Source organism: Nyctereutes procyonoides, unplaced genomic scaffold (assembly GCF_905146905.1).
Source record: "Nyctereutes procyonoides isolate TBG_1078 unplaced genomic scaffold, NYPRO_anot_genome, whole genome shotgun sequence".
Lineage (NCBI taxonomy): Eukaryota > Metazoa > Chordata > Mammalia > Carnivora > Canidae > Nyctereutes > Nyctereutes procyonoides.
This window is the reverse complement of record NW_026575020.1, coordinates 39700859-39725173: the sequence shown is the minus strand read 5'-3', so window position 1 is coordinate 39725173 and position 24315 is coordinate 39700859. Positions and strand designations below refer to the sequence as shown.

Below are 24315 nucleotides of genomic sequence, written 5' to 3'. Positions count from 1 at the left end.
TATTTAAATTCTGTTAGCATGCAGCAAAGCAGGGGTGCTATTATCCATATCTACATGGAAAAATCCTCACCCATACAAAAATTCCTTAGAGTGAACACTTCTCCCCCACCAAAGCCAGATATGTAACTGGCTTTCAGCAGTAATTCAACCTAAAATCTGAACCATGTATACCACAGGTCATTTCTATTTGTAAACAGAGTTATTTGCATGATTACATTTTCTCTTGCATTTGAAGACTGCTGTTGCATTATAATAAAAGAGGCTTAAAGCCTGGGTATTTAAATCACATGACAGAAATTAGAGAGATTAGTAATCTGTAGCTAAAGAAAGCCTCCAGAAGCCAAATGGAACCACCAGGGAGTCTCCAGGGCTGGCACAGAGCACAGGAGGAAGGATTAGCCCACTATGATTAAGCACCATGCAGAGAAACTAGAAACACATCAGGATTAGCAAACAGTCATTCACTGCCTATGGTTGCTTCCTGCCTTCCTTTTATATTTAGTAGTACTGGGGGGGAGGCAATGGGTGGGGGCAGAAGCCCAAGTACCTCCATGAAGAAACTTGAGTGTAGATTCTCACCCAAATCCCAAATTGTCTTTAAAAGCTATCATGTACTTGCCCCCTGGAGCCCTAGTGAGAAGCCTCCTTGATGCCAGGGACTCAGAAGGCTCACTCCATCCAGGGTAATGAACCATACCTGGCCAGAGGCACCCGCATGGTCCCTGCCCTGGGGCGGAGTGGTAGTGGTCACAGTCCAGTGTGGGAGTGGGTCAATCCATCACTGGTGTCAGTGGTCAGACTGGGGAAAGGAGAGACTCTTCTTGAGCACAGGAAGCTGCCTCCTCTTCTGGTCTTCAAGGGAGAAACTAAAGGAACTAGAAGAGGCCTCCCACAGACTGACACCCAGAGATACTCTCCCCAGCACAGTCCACTTATCTACATGACTGTCCACCTTGAGCTGAGACTTCCTCAGGATAGCCTTCCTCAGGATAGATTAAGAGAATTGAGGACTTCAGTAAAGCACTGAAATAATGGAAGATCTCCTTGCAAAGGAAAGGAGATCAAAGGAAGTGGAACTGACATCTAGAGAACCACCAAAGCCTCTTGGTATGATAACTTCTACTCAGGAAATAAAATAATCAGATTCAACTTTGCACTAAACTTACTGGACAGAAGACAGTTTTCCAAGCCTCCCACCCCTGATTATTATTCATGTGATCATGTGCATGCCTCTGCTTCTATAAAATAAAGATGACGAGCACAGTGACCTAAAAGGTCATTATAATGAAGGTACTTGTATCTCATTTAATCCTCAAAAAACCCTTGTGAAAGATTCAACCACCTCTATTTACAGAAGAAACTGAAGCTCAGAGAAGTGACATGATTTGTCTGATGTGAGAGGCTGCAGAGAGACAGTGCTTTTAAAGGACAGTGCTTTTGAAAGACTCTGGGTGGTCAGAGAGTAAAGATACAGTGTCTGACATTTTGCTGGTACTCTGTAAAGCCAGTTTAATTTCAGACCTGTTTCCCTGATGATGGAAAATTCCTGAGTTTCTTTCTGAAAGTTGTGGAAAGAACACGTTGGTTCATGCTGCACTTTTCTTCTAAGAAGGACCTGGATGGACTACCTACATATAATCAGTGGATAAGAGAAAAGGTCACTGGCAACATTTGGCACAAAAGGAAATTGAGGCTCAGTTTGGTGCCAGGATTTATATAGATGCTTGGACAAGAGTGGAAGTCTTCTAACGTTACATCCTCTCTATAATGTACTCATGCCTCCTTCTGGTCTGATTCCAGCTTCTGGCAGGCAGTTGGCTGAAGGATGTAGTAGATTATCAGACAAGAATCCAAACTGGAAAGCTCAAGGACTTTGGCTTGTCATTTTCTTATTTAGGCCAAGATCCAAGCACAAATATTAGCTCTCAGTCCCTAGACAGAAACTCTTGTCATATCAGCTTCATTATTAGCAAGCTTCTCTCATTGTATATAAGACAATTGTCATCACAATTTTTAGGATTGAAAATTTAGGTTATTTTACCAATAATCTCACGGTGGGCTTTGGAATCAGCTGACTTAGAACTCTGGTTCCATCATCTGCTGGCTAGCTAACTTTGCACAAGTCACAACCTCTCTCCATAATTAGAACAGTATCTTATAGGGTGATTGTGAAAATTACAAGAGAGTGTTTGCAAAATGTCTAGGATAATGCCTTACAATAGAAGGCCTGAATAAGTGATTTAAGAAACATCTTTTTTTGTTTTTAAGATTTTATTTATTTATTCATGAGAGACACAGAGAGAGGGAGAGACATAGGCAGAGGGAGAAGCAGGCTCCATGCAGGGAGCCTGATGTGGGACTCGATCCCGGGTCCCCAGGATCACACCCTGGGCTGAAGGTGGCGCTAAACCGCTGAGCCACCCGGGCTGCCCAAGAAACATCTTTTGATGTGGTTGATCGATATAAAAAGTTATGACCACCCTCCTTGGAAGAAAAACTGAAAGGCTTATATCCACTCTTATGGCAGTATGCTCAATCAAATGGTTTTACTTACAAGGTACACATCTCTTTTGGGACACCAAAGCACATTTGCTGGAAAGTACTTTGCTTCTAAGGTCTCTGGTCTTATGACACAGACTTACGGATTTGCCTGCCCTCCACTCCCCTTCCTCCCTCCATTCTGTATCAGTTCCTCCCCCCATCATACACCTTCTTGAGGGCCCCAACAGGTCTATGATTCCAGACCTCCACATCTGTGGCCCATCTGCTCTGTCAGCCACAGAAGGCTGTTTTCATTATTTATTAATTATAGCTAACGTTTATTGAGTGTTTATTATGTGCCAGGCACTGTTCTAAGAGCTTTATGATTATTAAAATTCACTGAATCCTCTCAACCTTATGAAGGCAGATAAACCCAAGAAAGGCTAAGTAAATTGTCTAAGGTCACACAGCCAGTAAGTGACAGGGTCAGAATATGAACCGAGGCAATCTGGCTCAATAGCGAAGTCTCTTAAACATTGCATGATAGATGCTCATAATTCAGTTCACTTCTAAAATGGCTTTATGGACAGCAAGCCTGTCCTGATCAAACATACCAATAGAAGCAAAAAAAAAAATTCTATTTCTGAAATATTTTTGTCTCAATCCAACTTCCTAATACGTAGCTGTGGGAGAAAAATATTTGTTTCTTCATTGGAATTTCTATTTAAAATTAAGCAAAAGAGTAAAAACCTTCTCTAGAAAAGAAATAAATTGCTTTTATAATTTACTTCCATTTTACAAATATTAGTTATAATATTCTACTGATTCCAAACCACTGACTGCCTTGTGTCCTTTGTAAATGCTGGTAAGGGCTTCTTTCACAAACATAGTGATTTTGACTCAGAGTGAGAAAGCTGGAATTTCTTGCAAATCCTTTAAGATGGGGGTGCTGAGGCTCACAGATGTCAGACAATTTATTAAAACTATGCTCACGCTTACAAGTGGAGTGAGAATAAGAGCCCCAGATTTCAAAGCTTTATCTACCAATCCTCATAGTGTCTCTTTTCTAGGACGAGAGCTAGGCCTCATCTTTAAAAAAAAAAATAAAAAATTAAAAAAAACTAATTTGAAATCACAGTATACTATGATATACTGTGGTACAGTTGAAAAAGGTTGAATTTACACGTATGTGTACATTACACACATGTGGATTAATGTGGAATAATTTCTACAAATGTATTGTTAAAATGATAAAAGAAGGGGCGCCTGAGTGGCTCAGTCAGTTAGCATCTGCCTTTGGCTCAGGTCATGGTCTGAGGGTCCTGGGATCAAGTCCTGCATCAGGCTCCTTGCTCAGCGGGGAGGCTGCTTCTCCCTCTGCCACTCCTCCCTGCTTGTGCTCTCTCTCAAATAAATAAAAAAATTTAAAAATGATAAAAGAAAAAATGAGAACACTAAGTAAGTTTGTCTTCATTTGTTTCTAAACAGGGAAGTACAGATGTGCACACATTTGTTGTATATATGTGTAACATGCGCCACAAAATATCCCCGACCACCACACCTCCACTCGTCTACACGCCCACTCAAGCTACCTACCGCCTACACCAAATGTATCCTCATCATTCCTTAACAGAGATGCTGCATATACACACACCCAGACTCTATCTCCTAATAAAGATGATAACTTACGTGAGAACTGGAAACAACTGTTTGTCTCAGGATAGTAGGAATTAGTAACGAGAGAAGAGTCTGAGGTGAGAGAGGAAAGGGCGAGCGCGCGCGTGCGAGCGTGAGAATGGATTTGAGCTGTTTACAGCAGCTCACGCCATCACACCTCACTCTTACACTTCTCCATATTCTACAAGCGCGCAAACCTGTCACACCACTCCTAAAATCTTATGCGAGTGCGCTCCGACGGGTTGGAAACACCAAAACACACACGAACACTCAGGGTCGAAATAACGAAAGAGTGCATGACTTCTCATATCATATCACTCATCTACTCTATACACACACACCATAATCAGACAGAGGAGAGTGATTGTTGGCGGGGCGGCCGAGTTGTGGACCGCACGCGCATAGCATGAAAAAAGACACTGAGAGCATTATTATAACCTCATGCATTTAAAAAATACACTTTCTATCAAATAAAGAGTCGCCTTATGAAGAAAGAAAGAATGAAAAAAGATAGGAGTACCATAATTACCGTGATTATGTTTTATGTATTATTTATGTGTTATAATATGAATTTGGGGGTTGGTATGAGGATTGGTAAATTTTGTGAGGAAGATAGGTTTTTAGTTGTTTTGGTGGTGTTGATAGTATAAGTTTAGGGTATATCTATGGGAGATGTGGTTGGGGGTTTTTGGATTTAGGGGGTGGAGAATTGTTTGATGATGAATATAGGTTTAGAGTTGGTTGGTTGTTTTGGTATGGTGGTTTTTTTGTTATCGTGAGAATTTTGTTAATAGTGGTAGTTAGTGGATGGGAGGGGTGGGGAGGGGGGGGTGGGGGGTATGTGTGTGGTGGGGTGGGGGGGTAAGGTATGTGGAGAAGGTTTTATTATTTTGGGTTGGAGAAATGTGTTTTTAATGTTTTGATTGTGTTTAGAGTTGTGTTAATAATGATAAGTTTTTTGGTATATTGTTTTGTTTTGTAGTTATGGGGGGGGTGGGGGTTTGGAATGATATAATCTCTAACTATTACATAGGGATAAATAATTAGTTATTATAATATGAGTGAAATTCCTAAAAAATTAATTGTTTTGACTAGGTCACACTAACCTTGTTACTCTCTGAATAAACCAACTTGGGAATGCTCTATTATCCCCTTAATAGAATACTGGATTTAATTTAACATTTTGTTTAGGTTATTTAAGTTTTTGTGTTGCAAAAATTTAATAGTGTCTATTTAAATTTTCTGTGTTGCATTGTCTTTAATAGGGTTTGGTAACAAGACTGAGATAGTCTCTTAAACTGAAATGGAGAGTGACACTTCTTTTTCTATTCTTTGGAACAGCTGATGTAAGACTGGAGTAATTTCTTCCATAGGTGTTTGGTACAACTAGCTAGCAAAATAAACTGGGCCTGAATTTTCTTTGTGGGAAGGTTTTTAATTGTGAACTCAATTTTCAAAATAGTTATGAGTATATTCAAGGTTTCTATTTCTTCTTGTGTCAATTTTGGCAAATTGTCATTTTTTTAAAAGGAATTTGTCCTTTTCATCTACATTTTCACAATTTTTAGTATGGAGGTTTTCAAAATAATTTCATGCTGTTTAATAACCGTAGATCCTTGGCAATAAAAGTATACCTCTTTTTTTATTTTATTACTATTTGTTTCTATTATTTTTCTTCCTTGTCTTTAATATATTTCATCAGAGGTTTAGTAATTTTTTTAAAATTTTTTATTTATTTATGATAGTCACACACAGAGAGAGAGAGGCAGAGACACAGGCAGAGGGAGAAGCAGGCTCCATGCACCGGGAGCCCGACGTGGGATTCGATCCCGGGTCTCCAGGATTGCGCCCTGGGCCAAAGGCAGGCGCCAAACCGCTGCGCCACCCAGGGATCCCTCATCAGAGGTTTAGTAATTTATTAATGTTTTCTAAGAACTAATTTTTGGTTTTGATGTCCTTAAATCTTCTAATTCATTAATTTATGCTCTTTATTACTTCCTTCAATTCTCTTTAAGTTTCTTTATTTGGTTTCTTTTCTAATTTCTTGAGCTGAATGCTTATTTATTATATTTTGGCCTTTCTTCTTTTGTAATATATGAATCTGAAAGCTATAAAATTTCCTTTACATACAGCAGCCCTCAAGTTCAGATGATATTCAGGTAAAATTATTCTTAGGTATTGCTCTCAGTTCTTTTGGTTCAACCTTCTCCCACATATAGGCCATTAATTATTTTCTATCTTGTGCTTTCTGATAACTTTAGGGTGATGATTTGTAGATTTTAATGAGCTTTTTAAGTTACCTTCATTGGGAGAATTTGTTCAAATTACTTGGTCTGCCTTTACCAAAAGGTGATGCTCTGTGCAATTTTTTTAAGTATACATATACACTTCATCTAACTACTCTTCTAGTGTTAAATAATATAAATATCTAACAACTATCATTATACATATATACTTATTGCATTTTAGATTCTTTTCTCCTTTGGACAGATTTCCAAAAGCAGAAATGCTGGGGAAAACATTTTTATGTTTCTTGATTCTCACAGTTACATTAACTCATGCTAGTCACTGGTGTTTGAATATGTCTATTTCTTTCCAGTCATATGGGCTCTTTTTTTGAAATACCTGGCTTATTTGATAGGTGAAGAGTATTCCATTGTTGCTTTAAAATGTTTTTATCTTATGTTGTTGATAGGGATAAACTTTTTTTTTTTAATTTGTATTTATTTATGATAGTCACACAGAGAGAGAGAGAGAGGCAGAGACACAGGCAGAGGGAGAAGCAGGCTCCATGCACCGGGAGCCCTATGTGGGATTCGATCCCGGGTCTCCAGGATCGCGCCCCGGGCCAAAGGCAGGCGCTAAACCGCTGCGCCACCCAGGGATCCCCGGGATAAACTTTTTTTATTATTTATTTGAATTTTTTACCATTTGGGAATCCTCTTGATTTTTATTTCTTTGTATATTTATATAAGATACTTATAATTGGCTGCAGACTGTGGGATACCAACTTTTTCTGCGTTTTAGATTGTGTTGCTAAATGCAAAGATCATGTTTCACCATCCTGGTGAAATTTGTGCATGAGTCTTCAACAGAGGCTGTCAGGGCCCCATGGTCAGTGAGTAGCAAGCTGGTCTTGCTGAGAGGGTCAGTGGCATGACTAAAAACTGCCATTTATTCATTCAGTCAATCTACATTTACTAAGCTCCTACAGTACTGGCCTATAGTGGATAATGAGTGAATATTTGCTGAAATAATGAGGGACAACATGGTACAGGTCAATGACACTCTCACAGACCTGATAACCTAGTGGGGGAGACAGACAACAAATAATCATTGAGAAAAACATATAATTATAAAGAGAACTATATATAATGAAGAAAAAGTAGTATACTCTATGACAGAATAGAACAGGGTACCAAGTGAGGAATGGATCAGGTTCAGGTAAGGGGAGTAGGGGGATCAAAGGTGGCCTCTTTGAAGGACAAACATTATATGGTCTCATTCATTTGGGGAATATAAAAAAATAGTAAAAGGGAATAAAGGGGAAAGGAGAAAAAATGAATGGGAAACATCAGAAAGGGAGACAGAACATGAGAGACTCCCAGCTCTGGGAAATGAACTAGGGGTGGTGGACGGGGAGGTGGGTGGGGGATGGGGGTAGCTGGGTGACAGGCACTGAGGGGGGCACTTGATGGGATGAGCACTGGGTATTACTCTATATGTTGGCAAATTGAACACCAATAAAAAATAAATTTATTAAAAAAAAAAAAGGTGGCCTCTTTGAAGATGTGACATGTGAATTGAGACAAAGGATGAGAAACAGCCAGAGTGGGGGAAAGTGTGCTCCTCACAGAAGAAACAGCCTGTGTAAGCAGGAACAACAGCGGAGTTGGCTACCATAATCTCGGTTTTTACATTCTTGTCCCCTAAGTTAGTGGGAGCACAGAAGAGGGAGTGGCAAAGATTCACAACACAGAAACTAAAGAAGAAAAAACCTGAAGTTTTAAAAAGGCTTACAGCATAGCTCTAGGAACCATTACACTGCCTCTTGCTAATGAGTATGCAAAGAGAATTTTCTAAAACTTGAAGTCATGGTAGTGATACTGACAAGGCCAGTTGTTTTATATACAAAATAGTCCTCAGAAAAGGCCTCATATTTATCTTTAAGCTGTTGTTTCCAAGGCTGCTCTTAACTTAGGAAGACACAGCTTACCAGAAAAATATTAATCACAGAGTGCTAAACAGGATGCAGACATTTTACCAAAATGCATAAAATCAATCATTTCATTTTGGGACACACTTTTGGCACAAAGGCTGAGATCTACCTTGGAAAACCGAGTCATTTCAAATCTGCCTGGCGAAGCCAGACCAGTGAGTATTCCCGAACACAGGACTCCTACGCATGTTTGCAACGGACAAAGTGGGCACGGAGCGAGGAGGCCAACGTACTGTTCTCGCGGACCAGGCAGAACTCCCACGCGCTCTGGCTCTCCAAAGTGCTCTCCAGGTCGACGGCGACATTGGGCTCACTCTGCTTCTCTAGGCGGTACTGAGGGCCTGGAAGATCAAAGGGGCAGGAGGGGGGAGGAAGTCTGAAACAATGAATTTAGCATTGAAAAAACACCATATACTGGCTGAAAAGCTGGTAAAGCATTAGAAAAACACTGAAGTATGTCTGAGGGGTCTAGCTATCCAAGATGGAAGGGTTTGGAGTTTTTCTCTGTAAGTTTTTTTTGTTGTTGTTTTTTTGTTTTTTTTTTTCTGTAAGGTTTTATACACTGTTCTATTTTCCTCTGTTTTTGCTCAGCTCCCCCAAACAAGGTGAGAGGTAGATGGCTTTTGGGCTGGCCTGACCTGGAATCTCATGGCTACATGGTTTCTCAGATATAAGGAGATAACCTACCCTCTCTGAGCCTCTGTTTCCTAATACGTAATGGGGGAACACTTATATGTTAAGGATTACTGTGAAGATTACAGATGATACAGGAAAAATCCTTAGTAATGTATCTGCCTCATAGGAGGCAGTCCTACAGAAGTACTTATTAAAAATCATTATGTAATAATGAATAGTCATTTATAAGCAGGAATAAAGTATATTTAGAACTCTTAAAATGATGACAGCCCAAAAACTTTTTAAAAATTTAAAAAGCTGGTGAGACAAAAAACAACTCTGATTTCTGGGTACAGAGATAGAAAGACAGGGGCTGCTGATTCATGTTTTTGTTGAACATTCATGAAAACACAAAGACACAGATTCAATAATACTGAAAACCGGGAATACTAGCTAGCCTGTGCCACACGGGGGGCTGTGGCAGATCTTAATAAAACACTGGGGCATTTTATACATTTATTCATGTATTTCTTTGTCAAGGCAAATGACAATCTTGTTCTTCTCAGATAATACCTAATGGGTCCAATGATCAGATTCAAAAGACTGCTCATGTTGTTAATGGTTATTGAAAAGATTAGAGGCATAAGAAACTGTCTTATTATTTTGACTATGAAAGGCGTGTTTGGTCAGATGGAGGAAAGGTGTAAGAGATCTGAGGAAAGCATCAGAGGCCTTCCGGGGCTCCCAGGCGGAACACATATTTTTAGATATATTCTTCAGCTGTTGTCAGCTTGTTATTCACATCCAGTACCACTCCTTCACCAGTCAGAGGCATTTCACTCACCTCCTCCATGTCATCCTCCTCCCCTATGTTCTACATTCATTGAGAGCACTGTCATGTCATGTCAGTTTCATGGGAGAGTCCATCTTTTCTCTAATTGGTATGTCATTAGCAAGACTCAGAGTTCTTGTACACAGTCTTTTATACACTACTTATAGTGCTTAAACTTTTACCAATAGTGCTCAAAACACTTTTCCAATTTTATGTAAATACATGCTCAGAAGACTACACAATTCTTATAAACTCTAAAATGCTATATTCAGGTCAAGAAGATACTGCATTTCAACATCATACACAGTTAAATTTTCATTTTGAAAATATTTAGCAAATAAAGGTATGGAAACACAGGTGATTCCTAGTCTCTGATTATCTGTCACCTACCACTGACATTTGTCACCTACCACTGACATCTGTCAATTACCAGGCATGTTTGCTGCTGATTCCTGATGCTTCCACACTCACTGGAGAAAGTAATCACAGAAAAATCATGCCCAGCTGAACTTTCAGAAAACTCAGCTGGTAAGAAGATTCCTATGCACCCTCTCCTTTCCCCTCCCAGCACCCACCTTTCAGAGCTGTGGGCCTCAAGCCCATTAGGGTAAAGGAGTCGCCGCTGAACCTAGAGAGCTGCTTTCTAAGACATGGGCCGGTTAAACCATCTCGGGCTGCCCTGAATACCTCCCAGCAAACATAGTGTGCAAGACACTGACATCCACCTCTATGAATTTAGGGTGAAATTGGGTACAATGTTTAGCCACAATAATTCACTTTTTTATGACAGCCAAAGTTTGGGAACACCCTAAATATAACAACAAGGGACTGGTTAAACAAAATATTGTGAAATACCATAAAGATCTTAAAAGTGATGCTGCAAAAATATCTAATTTTATAAAACATGTTTATAATATGCTATCTTATGAAAACAGCAACTTATAACACAACATGTGCAGAAGATTGCAATTGTGAAAAAATATGGGTAAAGTCACAAGGGAAAAAAAGACTGCAAGGTTATTCCCAACATGTGAATAGTGCTAATACTGGATGGTGGGATAATGAGTGTTTTATTTTTCCTTAGTGTTTTTCTGTATTTTTCACATTTCCTATAATAAAAAGGCTACTTTTATAATTTAAAATACATCATATATATACTTACAAGTCCTCTGATTTCTTCCTATGCCATTTTTCTGAGGATACCACAATTATCACACATTGTGGCATCTCTAATAGGTCTTTCACATGTGATAATTTAATCAAAATCAGACATTTATCTGTTTATGCAGATCGTTATTTTCATCTTAGGTAACCCTGAAACCTAGACTTGCTTAGTCTGAGCACAGTGCACAGTGGGCTGGGCTTCTCGGTCTACCTGTCAGCTAGGCTTCTCTGCCTACCTGGCAGCTAGGCTATAAATAAGCCACCACTTTCCTGATCGCTGGGACCCAAGGCCTGGCTGCATCGCGGTGTATATCAGGCTGTTTTCCTTTGCACTCTTTCCTTCTAGTCTATGGCTACCTGGAAAACGTGATGAGGGAAACTAGGGGAGGGAGGGAGTACTAGCAAGGGTTCCTTGTCTCTAAGCATGATGAGCCCCTGCACCACTTCTCAAAGCCATAACAGCTATCAATCAACCATTCACCCTCTTTTGTTTTTTGGGTCTTGCAGATATTTCTATTAAAATAGTTTGTTTTGTGAAAGTAGCTTTAGGATTTTCTCCTTGAAGCCTAATATGATGATGATGCTCACTTACTGAATGGCCATTATATGCCGAACACTCTACATGTTACCTTACTGTATACTGACAGCAGCTCTAAGAGGCAGATATTATTATCCCCATTTGACAGACTGGGACCCTGAAGGTTGGCAGGATGAAGTAACTTCCCCAAGACCACAAAGGTAGGAAGTAGCTCAGGGGAAATAAGACCCCAAGGGTCTTAGGCTTTAAAGCCCCTGTGTTTTGAACCATTCTTCCTCTAACAAACTATAAGTTACTGGACAATTATAAAGAGGCCATAGTTTATACCATAAGTATAAATTTTTGTAGATTTGTAGTTTCATTTGGGTTCTGAATCACTTGTGGTTTCTATAAGTTCAAAATGAAAGTGATCTGAAATTATTTATTTTTATGAAATTCATACATACTAAATATTCTGTCCAATGGTTATATCCTGGATCCTTATGAAGACAGGATCACCTTATTTTTCCATCCATCCAGGAAGACTCTCCTTTCATCTTTCCTTAAGAATATTCCTATATGTGCCCAGTGTTGTCATTAACTGAAATTCTGAGTGTTACCTTCTACCCTAGGTACTCCCTCTGCTCTTCCATAAAAACTGAAGACCTATTTGGAAACCCATTTCTGGGCATAGCAAAGGATTCCGGGGAAGGTAGGGTGGCTAAGCTGTAGATGAGACTTGAGATCAAAATCCAAATTGAAAATTGCCTCTTATAAGTATCAACTTCACTCCTAATTCTTGCCCAAACAGTGGATGAGATATCTCACACAGAAAGACTCTTGTGGGAATCCCTGGGTGGTGCAGCAGTTTAGCGCCTGCCTTTGGCCCAGGGCGCGATCCTGGAGACCCGGGATCGAATCGAATCCCACGTCGGGCTCCCGGTGCATGGAGCCCGCTTCTCCCTCTGCCTGTGTCTCTGCCTCTCTCTCTCTCTCTCTCTCTCTCTCTCTCACTCACTGTGTGCCTATCATAAATAAATTTAAAAAAATTAAAAAAAAAAAAGAAATACTCTTGTGGGCAGCCTCGGTGGCTCGGCCCGTTTAGCGCCGCCTTCAGCCCAGGGCGTGATCCTGGAGACCCGGGACTGAGTCCCATGTTGGGCTCCCTGCATGGAGCCTGCTTCTCCCTCTCCCTCTGCCTCTCTCTCTCTCTCTCTCTCTTTCATGAATAAATAAATAAAATCTTAAAAAAAAAAAGAAAGAAAGACTGTTGCACGCATTTTCCCCCCGAAAAAGCCAAATGGATAACTTTAGGCCATAGATGTATGAGAAGTAATATAACCTGGTAGTTAAGGGAATGGACTTGGGCCAGATTGCCTTGCTCTAGTCCTGGCTGATCAACTCAGCTGTATGATTTTGGGGCAACTCAATCTCTCTCAGTTTCTTTGTCTGTAAAATGGGGATAATAATACCTCATAGGCCTACCTGAGGATTCGATGAGTTAATAGTTGTAAAGCAGTTAGTGTCTGATATACTAATTGTGTTATATAAGTGTCAGCTATCAACCACAGCCTCCTCACTGGACTATATCAATACTAAGAGGTCAGAACATAGCAGGGCCTCTGCCTGTGTGCCAGGTACCGTGCTAGGCCTTTTATACAGAACACCTGATTTGTCATCCTAGGATGTAAAGAATATGAATTCCATTTCATAACAGGAAGAAACTGGGACTTACAAAGGCTAAATAACCAGCTCAAGGTCCCATAGGAAGTGGCAGAATGAGGACTCACAGCCAGGCTGCCCTAGTCTGCACTCATAATATGTACAAACCATACTGCCTCCCTCATAACAAGTTCTTAATAAATGTCTGGTGATGATAATTGAGATTATGACAACCTAGACCTACTAGATCTATCAACCTAGAATTTCTATCAAATGCTTAATTTTCAGGCAGCTAACATGGGAGAAAAGAAAAAATAGCAGCTAAAACCACTTTAAAAAGACAAGCTGTGAGGTCAGCTTCTATTAATATATTTTTTCCAAGGAAATGATTATATAAAAGTCTCCTTCCCACTGAACAGGATGTATTTCTCAAGGCAACATCCACCTATGGAAAGAGATTTTCAAATATCACAGCTGCACATGAAGCCACATGCTTTCTACTTTGCAGTGGATGTGGACACCAAAGAAGGATTCTGGGAAGCAGTTACTGTGCTGAGACAGGAAAACCCGCTTGGGTATTCTAATGATGTATTTATTGAAGTAACACCATGTCACTGGATGGTCTAGGAACAAAATACTGCTCTGGGCACTTTGGGAGGGTCCCAAGTTATAACAGCCAGGCAGGATTTTTATGGGATTTTGTAAACCTAAGGCAAACATCTCAGCACATAAGTTTCAAAGAAAATCTGTTAGATGGTGGATACATACCTACATTCTGCCTTTTATTTCTAAATATGCAGGGGAAAAACTCCTTCAGACCTCACTCTCAGGAAAAGCTGTGCTTTCTTAGAGCTATTGGCTGCTCTTTTGTATCTTCAGACAGTTTAATATAACTCTTGTAACTAAGTGATGGTTACTCTTTCTTCTTTGCCTGTGAGGAAGCTCAGCACTAAACATGTGATCCAACTGTGCTGACTGGGCATGCGTTTCTGTGATGATTGGATCTTTATTTTCCTTTTCCTTTCATGTAGTTTTTCAATTCATGTATTTTTATCCTATTATAAGGATGTATATATTCCAGATGTTCTTTGGATTGAAGTGAGATATAAATGAATTAACCTATTGCTATTACTGCTGAGCATCAGAACAAATTTGAGGACCACCTGCCTAAAGAAAAATGATGAAGTCAAAGGTTGAATACTTCCACGGATGTGCCTTTATGTCAATCATCTTCCATTCACCAGCTTAAAGAGCTGCTTTAATCTGAAAGAGCTTCTTGCAGCCAGAAAAATATGAAGTATGAGCCAGGAGGAGGAAAGGCTGAGCAGAAAAATCCAGGTGTTTGCACCCTTTCAGGGAGTAACACGTCCAGACATGTATTCTGGGGAAGTTACTTAATCTCTGTGTATTTTCTTTTCCTTTTTTTTTTTTTTAAAGATTTTATTTATTCATTTATTCATGAGAGACACACAGAAAGAGGCAGAGACATAGAGAGAGAAGCAGGCTCCATGCAGGGAGTCCAGCCCGATCCCGGGTCTCCAGGATCACGCCCTGGGCCAAAGGCAGACGCTCAACTGCTGAGCCACCCAGTGGTCCCTCTCTGTGTATTTTCTCATCTATAAAAGGAAGATAATAGAACCTCTCTTGGAAGGTTGCTATGAAGATTAAATGAGACAATCCTTGACTCCTTCAGCACAGTGCTCAGTGACAGCATCTACTACTGTTAGTACGGGCTGGGACAGAGCTAGCTGAGATGAGGTGCAGGTGGAACCCTAGGCCAAGAGTCCCAACAGGCTAATAGCCCCATTAAGGGAAAATACATGATGGCAGGGAATGCTGGTGTTAAAGCGGATGTGGTATCTTGTTTCTCATGTGTGTCCAAGACAGGGGTGCAGGGTGGGAGATGGTGCATATCTATTTAAGCAAGCTTGCTTTTAAGCTACAAAATCAGACTTGTTCAGCAGCCCGGAGTCCTAAGGTTCCCTAGGCTCGGGTTCAATAAATATAGTCTAAAACTGATGAGTAAAGGTCATGGAGCCAACCATGGCAGCACAAGTATCAAAGGACAGGCGATGTTACAACGCCACCCACACATCATGTAACAAACGTATCCTGAGCACCAATGATGACCCAGCCACAAAGATGAATAATCAGCGATTCCCGCCCTCAGGTAGGCTGGAGGAGGTGTCAGCACATTCAGGAGCAGACGTTATCCAAGGGCCTGAGTCAGTGCTCCTCCCGAGGTAGGGATAGATCAGATGCTGTGGAAGCACAGAAGAGGCAAACAACGAACTTCCTCTATCCTGAAGTGGAACATCTGAGCACACTCTTGAAGGAGGGCTCAGGGCCAGGTGAAGTAGGGGAAACAGTGCATTTCTACAGAGGGAAGAGCATGTCCAAAAGCAAGGAGGTACTGAAGAGCCCACATGGACCAAGGGAAATTCAGTGTGGAAAAGACATAGGTTCTGTTGGGGTGAGAGGAGAAGTAGGCTGGGATGCTTGGCCAAGACTGTTGGTCAAGGTCCGGCAGCAACGGATGCTAACAGAGCAGGAAGGTGACATTGTCAGCTTTACACTATGGTAAGATTCTTCTGAAGACACTGTGGACAATGGGTCAGAGGAGGCTGATGGCAGGGAGGCTCATCCAAGGCAAACTGTGCCAAGCCTCACCTGCTCCATGGCAGGGACTCACTGAATCGTGAGCTCTTCACTGAGCCAAAGCCACCCCTGACAAGCTGACGCCGTCTGTATCAGAGCTCAGACCCAACATCAGCTATTCTAAAATGTCTGCATTTAGTGTCAATGCCATTGCTTATAACTCTTCCTCTAGGGGAGACTATAATCATTTTCTGCTTGATCTTAATGTAAGCACTGAATTATATTCAAGTGATAGCCACTGTAGCTTATACTCCCTCTGAGGCTCAGATCCGATAATTTGGAATTTAAATAATAAAAAAGGAACAAGGTGACATGACAATAAGGTCACATTTTAGCCTCTTCTGAGCCAATACACAATTTGCTCTCAGTGAATCAGCCGAATATAATCAAATTAAATACAATTCCTATTACAAAAGAAGAAAGACCAAGGCTGTTCCAATAAACCAATTCTCCTGCCTAGTTAAACTACAAAACCTTCAGGAAAGGTTTTGAAAGCATGACCCATCAGTTCTAATTTTTAAAACTTATCCTTTCAGTCAAGACTAGAAAAAGGCCCATTCCAACTTTTATCTTTACTACAAAGTGCTGTTATCTTGGTCTGATGTCAGGAGCTCTATCTCTCTTTCTGCTGACAAGCAGAGACGAGAAAGATAAGATTGGAAACGAATCTCACTTCTCTGAGTAAATAAATAATCAATACTCATCTAAATGTAAATGAGAAGGGAGCCCCCTCTGATAACAGCACTCTTATCAGAGAGCCAATTTTCTTCAGACATTTGGCCTCAACCAAATCACCATCATTCAGCCCCAGCCTAATGGCAAAAAATCGTAACTAAATTGAACCGATCACCAGAGATCAACTAAGTTCGGCCCTGGCCACTTCAGGTTCAAATGTTTGGGAATGCAATTTTGCCCCCATTAACTTTCAATAGCAATGAAGAACAGACTGGTCAAGGGGCCAGTGTGTGCAATAAACAAACGCCAGAATGGGGCCGGCCAGAGGATGAGGAGGAGTGGGGCTTAAGTGTTTAAACGAGGCCGGAACTGCGGCCAACCCTAAAACCGTGCAGGGAAGGCAGGTGGGGAGATGGTATTCCTTCCACAGGCTAGGCTGAAATTGAGAAGACATTTAATTTCCCTGATGATGATGGTTAAAGTTTATTAAAACAGATGTAAATAAAGAAAAAAAGAGATATTAAAAAGCTACAGTAGCTAAAAATAACCTAATGTTCAAATGATCAATTTCCTCCAAGTAATTTGTATCAGACTTACATCTGACCCAGCAGTGCTGCACTGACCTGATTTTACTGAAATAAGACGCCGTCTACAAGACAAATCACTTTAAAACCACTGCACTGGGGTTTCCATTTCTTTGCTACAAGACTCAATTCACTGCTGATGAGAGTATTGGGGAAATTATGACCATTATTGATAGGACAGCAAAACCACTTTTACAGAGTAGTCTTCAAGTTGACAGAAAGCTTGTACTGGACCATTAATGAAGGTGTCAGCTAGAATCAGAAATTAAAGACAAAGGCTGGGAAAGGCCTAATTTTTAGAGCATGTTAAGGACACCAAACAAACAGAAAAAGCAGACATTCATTCTTTTGAGAGTGATAGGGCCTAAACAAGGATCAGCTGAGGTACAGGCTGCTCTGCGTGCAATTAGGGAAAGGGAATTTCACTTTTTTGCCTGGCCCTGGAACTCCTAGAGCATAGTTTCTTAACATCATCTGCTCCAAAATCATTATTTGCCAAAGGAGGCCATGATTGCATAAGGCAGAACTACTTTTGAGTAGTTTTGACTAGTTTTACCATCTCTGCTCCTGCTGAGTATTAATCCTAGAAGGTGGACATGTGGTGGTTAGACAATGGTTTTGGAGTCAGAAAGACCTTGATTAAAATATTGGCTTTTTTACAAACTATGTGACACTGGGCACATTACCGATCTATACTTTTGTGGAGTAACTGCAAAGATTATGTGTAACATGATGCCTACGACATAAGCACACAATATATGTTGGTTGTTATACTGCTATGAAAATTAAACAAAATCATCAATTTACCCTTTTTTCATACAATGGTGAATGACACTGAGGACTTTCCCAGCCCTTAACAAAGCACTTTACATGCATTAGCACTCTGAATCATAAAACTCTAGGGGGGAGGCCTCATTATAATCCTCATTTTACAGAGGAGAAGAAAACTGGAGTGGTTAAATCATGTGTCCATAGTGTGGCCAGGACAAGAATCCAGGTGTATAATTCCAGAGCCTGTGCTCTTAACCACACTACTATGCTGTATTCCAGAAAGAGCATGCTATGATTTCTTGATTTGGGGGTTGAAAAAAAGAATTTTAAGGTTGAGATGATTCTTTGGCTCAAAGAGGAGTAAAGGTGTTGGGGTGGGGGAAGCCAGGCAGGAAGACAGAGAGAGAGCAGTCGGTTTTATGAGGGTCAAAACTGAGGGTTCTCCAAGCCCTCGTGGCATGCACCTATCTGCTGAGCACTGAAAGTGAACACAGGCTGCCTGCCCTGAATTGTTCGGGTGGAGGAGGACCTTTTTCTAAGTTAAATGATTTACAGAGTTACCGCCTCAATCCACAGTTCTGAAAGTATGATTTCTTTAGGGTTTAACTATACCCATTTCTAGTCTTGTTACAACTTTTTTATTGCGATAGAAAACATTTACTGGAAATATGTTACTGCTATTACCAGGTCATAAAATAAAAAGAAAAATAGTTTATGTATTGCCATCATTTCCAATCATCAATCAGAAAGTGCCAAGAGGAGGAAAGGAAAGGGCGTACAGCCGAGATTTCCTTCTTTGTGCAGGAGAAAATGCAGGAGCATCATAATTCTTTAGAACAAATTTCTTCTTGAATACCCAGCCTCACATATGGGCTCCTGGGAGGAGTAGGGAGGCACATCTTTTGGCATCTCCCCTCCTCTCTGCAGCCCTGCCTAAATCTCTGTCAGAGTCAAGAGCTCTTTCATTGCAACTTCCTTGGGGCCTTGCTTCTCTCAATGGATCGAGCATGCTGGATTAGAAGCATTTCTGTCTGTCATTGGTTCCGCCCCGCCCCCCTCCTGCAAATCTTTGAAGATGAGGGTGGAGGGGCTTTTTAATAAAACCAACTCTGTATTCCCAGAGCTCCAGAATAGCAACAGGCTCTTTGTAGGTGCTCAATAATCTTTGTTCAATAGAATGACTTCAACAAGGTGGCATTTAAAATTGAACAACCTTGACTCTTGACCCAACAAAGGAATCTATCCAGAGAAGCATTACTCCAAGCACACAATGATGTATGTTCAAAGATGTTCACTGCAGCACTGTTTTAAAATAAAATATTGCACAGTCTAAATATTCTCCAGCAGGAAATGATCAAATAAATTACAGTATTTCTGTACACTAGGATGTTATGTAGCTATTAAAAAAATAAACCAAGTTAATAAGACATTGGAAGATTTCCATGATACATTATTAAATTTTAAAAGATACAGAATGTACAGAGCATGCTCCATATTAATAAAGTAAAGCCCCAGCTATATATGTGCATTTACGAGTGTGTATTTTCAAAACACACACACACACACAATCTGGAGGATATCAGCCACACTGTTTGCACAGTTACTCTGTTAACTCTGTTAACTTCTGTGCATAAGATGGGATAGTAGCAAAGACAAAGGCTTTTTTATTTTATAGATTTCTATCTTGTTTGGCTTTTTGACAGTGGGCATATATAGGTATTACTTCTGTCATTAAAAACCCAATTTTTAAAAATGAAGTTAAACAATCTAAGAGGTGATTACAGCTAAATCAGACTATGGACTGTGGTCTCTGGAGCCTCTTCTTACCATCTCTGGCTCCTGTGGATCAAGGGGGCTCAGTGGCTGCTGGGGAGACACCTAAGTAGCTGGGGGACCAGGAACAAAAATGGCATTGAGCCTCTTCAGGGGTTCCCATGGTCCAGAGTCAAGGCATAAGGTGGACCACAAAGGCTTCCAGAGCTGCCCAAAGGAGCTAGGCAGTAAAGGTAAAGAGGACTGGAACATCTGAGGCTAGGCAGCCCCCACGGGCTGTTCAGAGAGAGACCATGACTGCAGACCAATGGTTACTGTCCATCTGCTGTTCTATCACCCTAGTCTAGACAACTATGCCTGCAGATTCTAGATGGGCTATGGAAAACAAAGGGTGACTCCATACTGTCTCTGTCCCTCTAGGACAGTCCTGGTGCCTCCACTCAGGCTTTGAGACAAGAGGCAGTGTGTTTGGAGTCCATTTCTGTAGCTTCAGGGGTAGGAGGAAGGTCTGGATTTATTCCCTGTCCTAAACTTAGTTTGTGTTGTAGGGAGTGCCCTACAACCCCTGCTGACCCCAACATTTGAGACAGGATGGTATAGAGGTTATAAGCTAGACTGCTTGGATCTGAATTCCCAGCTCCACCACTTCCTAGCTGTGTGACCCTGGGCAGGTTACTTAAACATTCTATGCCTTGCTTTGGGATAATAACAGTAACTCCCTTTTAAGAGCTGTTCCCAGGGCTCCACAGATCATGTCGGGGTTTCTGGTTTTGCTGTCTAAGCTTCACTGGGTGGGGGTGGGGAGGTGGGGTATGATTCTCCAGCAAAGGCTGGAACCTCTAGAGGTCTGCCATGCTACTCTTATTTCCTTTCTCTTCCTGCCTCCCACCCAATGATACAGTAATCTAGAAACACCCTCCAAACCATGCTGTTTCAACCCTCTGTGCTCTGCTCATACTAGTCCCTCTGAAGTAATCTTCCCTTTACTTCACTTCTCTAGTACTCATTCTCTCCTTCTCAAGAAGTCAAAGCAGCTTGAGTACCTCTGCCCCTGGACTTCTCTGTGCAACCCACACGAAGAAAGTCTCTGTTTGGGTCTATCTCTTGTACTAGCTGTATGCAAATGGCGGTTGGAGTGGTTGGAGTGCATGTTTAAGTACCTCTGCATTCCTGGGGCAGCCACAGCAAAAAGTGTGTATGTATTTAGTGACTTCAGTGGTGACTAAATAGAAACTTGGCCTGCTTGGCTACCACCCTGACTACTTTGTCCTCCAAAGCAGACCTAAAGTTCTACCTCCAGCAGCCTCCAAATGTCGCCCCCGTTTGGAGACTCACAATTGATTCCCCAACTCTGACTGGATATCCTGGGGATGGACAGGGCTGGCATAGATCTGTGCTGCTTTGGGCTCTGGCTGGAGAATGAAAGACCACCACTGTCAGGAGCCAATCCCGCTTCCCTTTCAGCTCAGTTCCCTGACTCAGACCTACCTTCTCTCTCATCAACCTTGTCCCAGTGTGTCTCCTACCAGTTCTCTGAGATATAACACACGGGCCTAGAAATCCACTCACCATCAGAACAAGAAGAGGTAAGGCATGGATAACCCTAAAACTTGGTGAAGGCTGGAAGCTGCTGGATAGGAGCTTCCTATACAACACCACCCCAGGCAGAGAGAGAGCTGGAAAAACAGAGAAATGCTCATAGTCCATAACCTGTTACTACCCAGCTGGCAGGAATGCGTTTCCCTTTGGAGAAAGGAAGCCTGGTATTACTTTGAAAAAAGAAACATTTTTTTTCCTCCTTCAAATCCAGGTATCACTTGTTACAGAGGATGAAAACCTTTTTTTTTAAAAAATATTTATTTATTTATTTATTTATTTATTTATTTATTTATTTATTTATGAGAAACACACACACAGAGAGAGAGAGAGAGGCAGACACACAGGCAGAGGGAGAAGCAGGCTCCATGCAAGGAGCCCGACGTGGGACTCGATCCCGGGTCTCCAGGATCACATCATGGGCTGCAGGCGGCGCTAAACCGCTGCACCACCAGGGCTGCCCGAGGATGAAAACCTTTAACACTATCCCTTACCATCCAATTTTTCAATCTAATCTGTTTCTCTTAACTTGAGTCACTGTGACATTACCAAATTTTACATACAGTTATCTGCTACTCTGTAAAGAAATACAGATGGTTTTTGTGGAAATAAACAGTCATTTATTTTAAACAATTGTAAAATAGTTTATGGAAGCCAGTGGGGTAATGCATTCAAATAAATGCCAAAACTGGTTGATGGGGAGCCAGGGTGCTAAATCACACTGCTGAGGAATTCAGCTGTGGGGAACAGATAGTAAATCCAGAGTGACAGAATTTCCCGTGATGGCAAAGGTTTCTGACATCCAGTCCAGTACTCAAAAACCACAGCAGTTCAAACCCATTTTCCTTAACACAGCCTTGACAGCCAGCAAAATTAGTGAATTTAGTCACAAACACCTAAGGACAAAAACAAAAGAAGCAAACAAAAAGGAGACTTCATTTGTCTGTAGTCTTTTCTCTGCTATAAAAAAGTGGTGACTCCAAACTAAGTCAATGGAGAGTATGCTTAGGGCCAGCTGTTTTCAATCATCAGACTTTGTTAGGATCAGTGGAATCTGAAGACTTCTATTCATATCTGCTTATGCCAGAGACCGGCTTGGGTAAATTACATCCTCTTGAACCTCTGTCTCCTCCTCTGAAAATGAAGATAATAGTTGTATGTACTTGACAGGCTACTGAGCAGATTCTGTGAGGAACTAAGAGTGACAGTGTTCTATAAACCACTGGGTGCCAGTGGCCGTTGGAAGAGGTTGTAACCGTGGGTGGGACAACAGGCTGCAGGGCCTCTTTGGGGCTTCCATCAACTCTCCAACGAAGTACCACTGACAATAAATGGCTCAGGCCTGCCTTTGCAGGAATGAAGAGAACTCCAAGCACTTATTTGATCCTAATTTCAAAGGAGAATCAACTACAAATGTATTAAGCTTCTCTACTGAAAACAGCTTTTTCCTTGTAACTAGGTTTCCAATGACAATAAATTATTTCAGTTGTTCATCAAATGTTTACTGAACCTATCCTGTGCTGAGTCCTGGGCTAGGCACTACAGATGCAAAGATTATTAATACTGATTCTGGCCTCTAAAGATTCATAGTAGTGAACAAGGCACTCACAAGTCTGGAATACTTCTTACTCAGCCTTCCCTCCTTGTTGTTGACAGTCAACTCTCAAGTTCTGCAGACTACCTGTTTAAATATCTCCCCTGAATTGCTTATCATCCAGCCATCAAGAATGGTCTCCCCACTCTTCTCCTGGCCTCCAGCCATCCATCCTTCATCCTATTATTAGAGGGTCCTCTCTTAAGGTTATATCACCTCCACGCTAAAAATCCTTTCACAATTTCTTTGCCCTACTCTCTGCATCTTCTATCCATCCTAATTGTTCATCTATGTCCTCTATGAGCCAGCCAAACTGGTCTCCTTACTGTTCAGTGCATAGTATCATGGTTTCCTTCACTCACACTGCCTGCTCCTCCAGTCTGTCAAAACCACATCCCTTTCTTCCGGTTATTCCTTAAGTCTTATCTGGCCTCCAGGACCCTTTGCATATACTTTTTTCCAACTGACCTCCATGACATCAGGCCCTACCAGATTCCCAGACTGGCCCACTTCCTTTCCCCACAATAGGGTAAGTCACATCACGTAACATTCATCTCACCTGCAGGCTCTGCTTCAAAACAAGAAGATTTCTGCAATTTAAGGCCAACCTAAAACAAGACTTCCTTTCTTTTATTTTGGCCTTGATCTTCAAATCTCATCCAGGTAAGTGGCCTTGCCTCTGGCCCAACCCTGCCCAGAACCCTGCCCTGGGCCTAGTACCCTGTTAGGTTCTCAGTGGGCCTCTCAGAAAATTGGGCCTGCCCTTGATGCTACCTACCTGCCTGGATCTCTCTGTGTACACATTTAAATGTACACATTTAATTTACCTGAATTCACCTACACTTGTTTGGTAAAAATGAGGGAAAAAGTGAGGAATGACCAAGAGAACAATAGTTTGGAGAATCCCACTTGCCATGATTCTCAGTGATTCGATGAACCCCAAGAGAGTGAATGTGAGGTGGGATTCTTACTAATCTTTGCAACTACAGAGCTTGGTAAATGTCTGATGAATGGCTTACTGAATTAATTAGGTGGATGGTGATGTCTGTTTCTTAGCTGAATGTCTTTCTGTGCCAAGTTTGATTTTAGCATTTAAAGATATATATTTTTAGTTTTCATTGGTTCTCCTACTAGGGAAAAAAAAAAAGCTAGCTACATTGGACTTAATGAGAAAAACTAGTATATGCTGGGATCTGGTAGGTATTTTTAAAGGGATTTTTTTTTCTAGCGGTAATCTTGACAATTGGTGTTTTGTTCACCTGTTGCCTTTCTGACCTGACCCTGCATAGGACACAGCTCTCTGTATTTGTGTCCCTGGATGCTGAGCATCATCTGCTTCCCTGGTCCTTGCTGTCAGGACCTGCAATTCTCCCTCAGTCCTTGTGGTCCTTAGGTATCAACTGCCTTCATGCCCTTCTTGTTTTGAGGGATCAGGTCCTTCAGAGATCATTTCTACCTGCCAGCTGGGCTCTTCCCTGCCTACCCATCCACCTTCTA

General features: G+C 41.3%; 1 protein-coding gene across 7 annotated transcripts in view; it reads right to left on the bottom strand.

Moving 5' to 3' along the window:
- MAPKAP1 (MAPK associated protein 1) overlaps window positions 1–24315 on the bottom strand; it is a 256321-nt gene that overhangs the window by 56592 nt on the left and 175414 nt on the right. For 6 of the 7 annotated variants that reach the window (XM_055321976.1, XM_055321966.1, XM_055321986.1 and 3 more), the window contains one exon: window positions 8611–8718. The exons of the other annotated variant lie outside the window; for it this stretch is intronic. In XM_055321976.1, the coding sequence (XP_055177951.1) occupies window positions 8611–8718 (108 nt within the window). The remainder of the gene's footprint in view (window positions 1–8610; window positions 8719–24315) is intronic. 7 annotated transcript variants of the gene reach the window in all.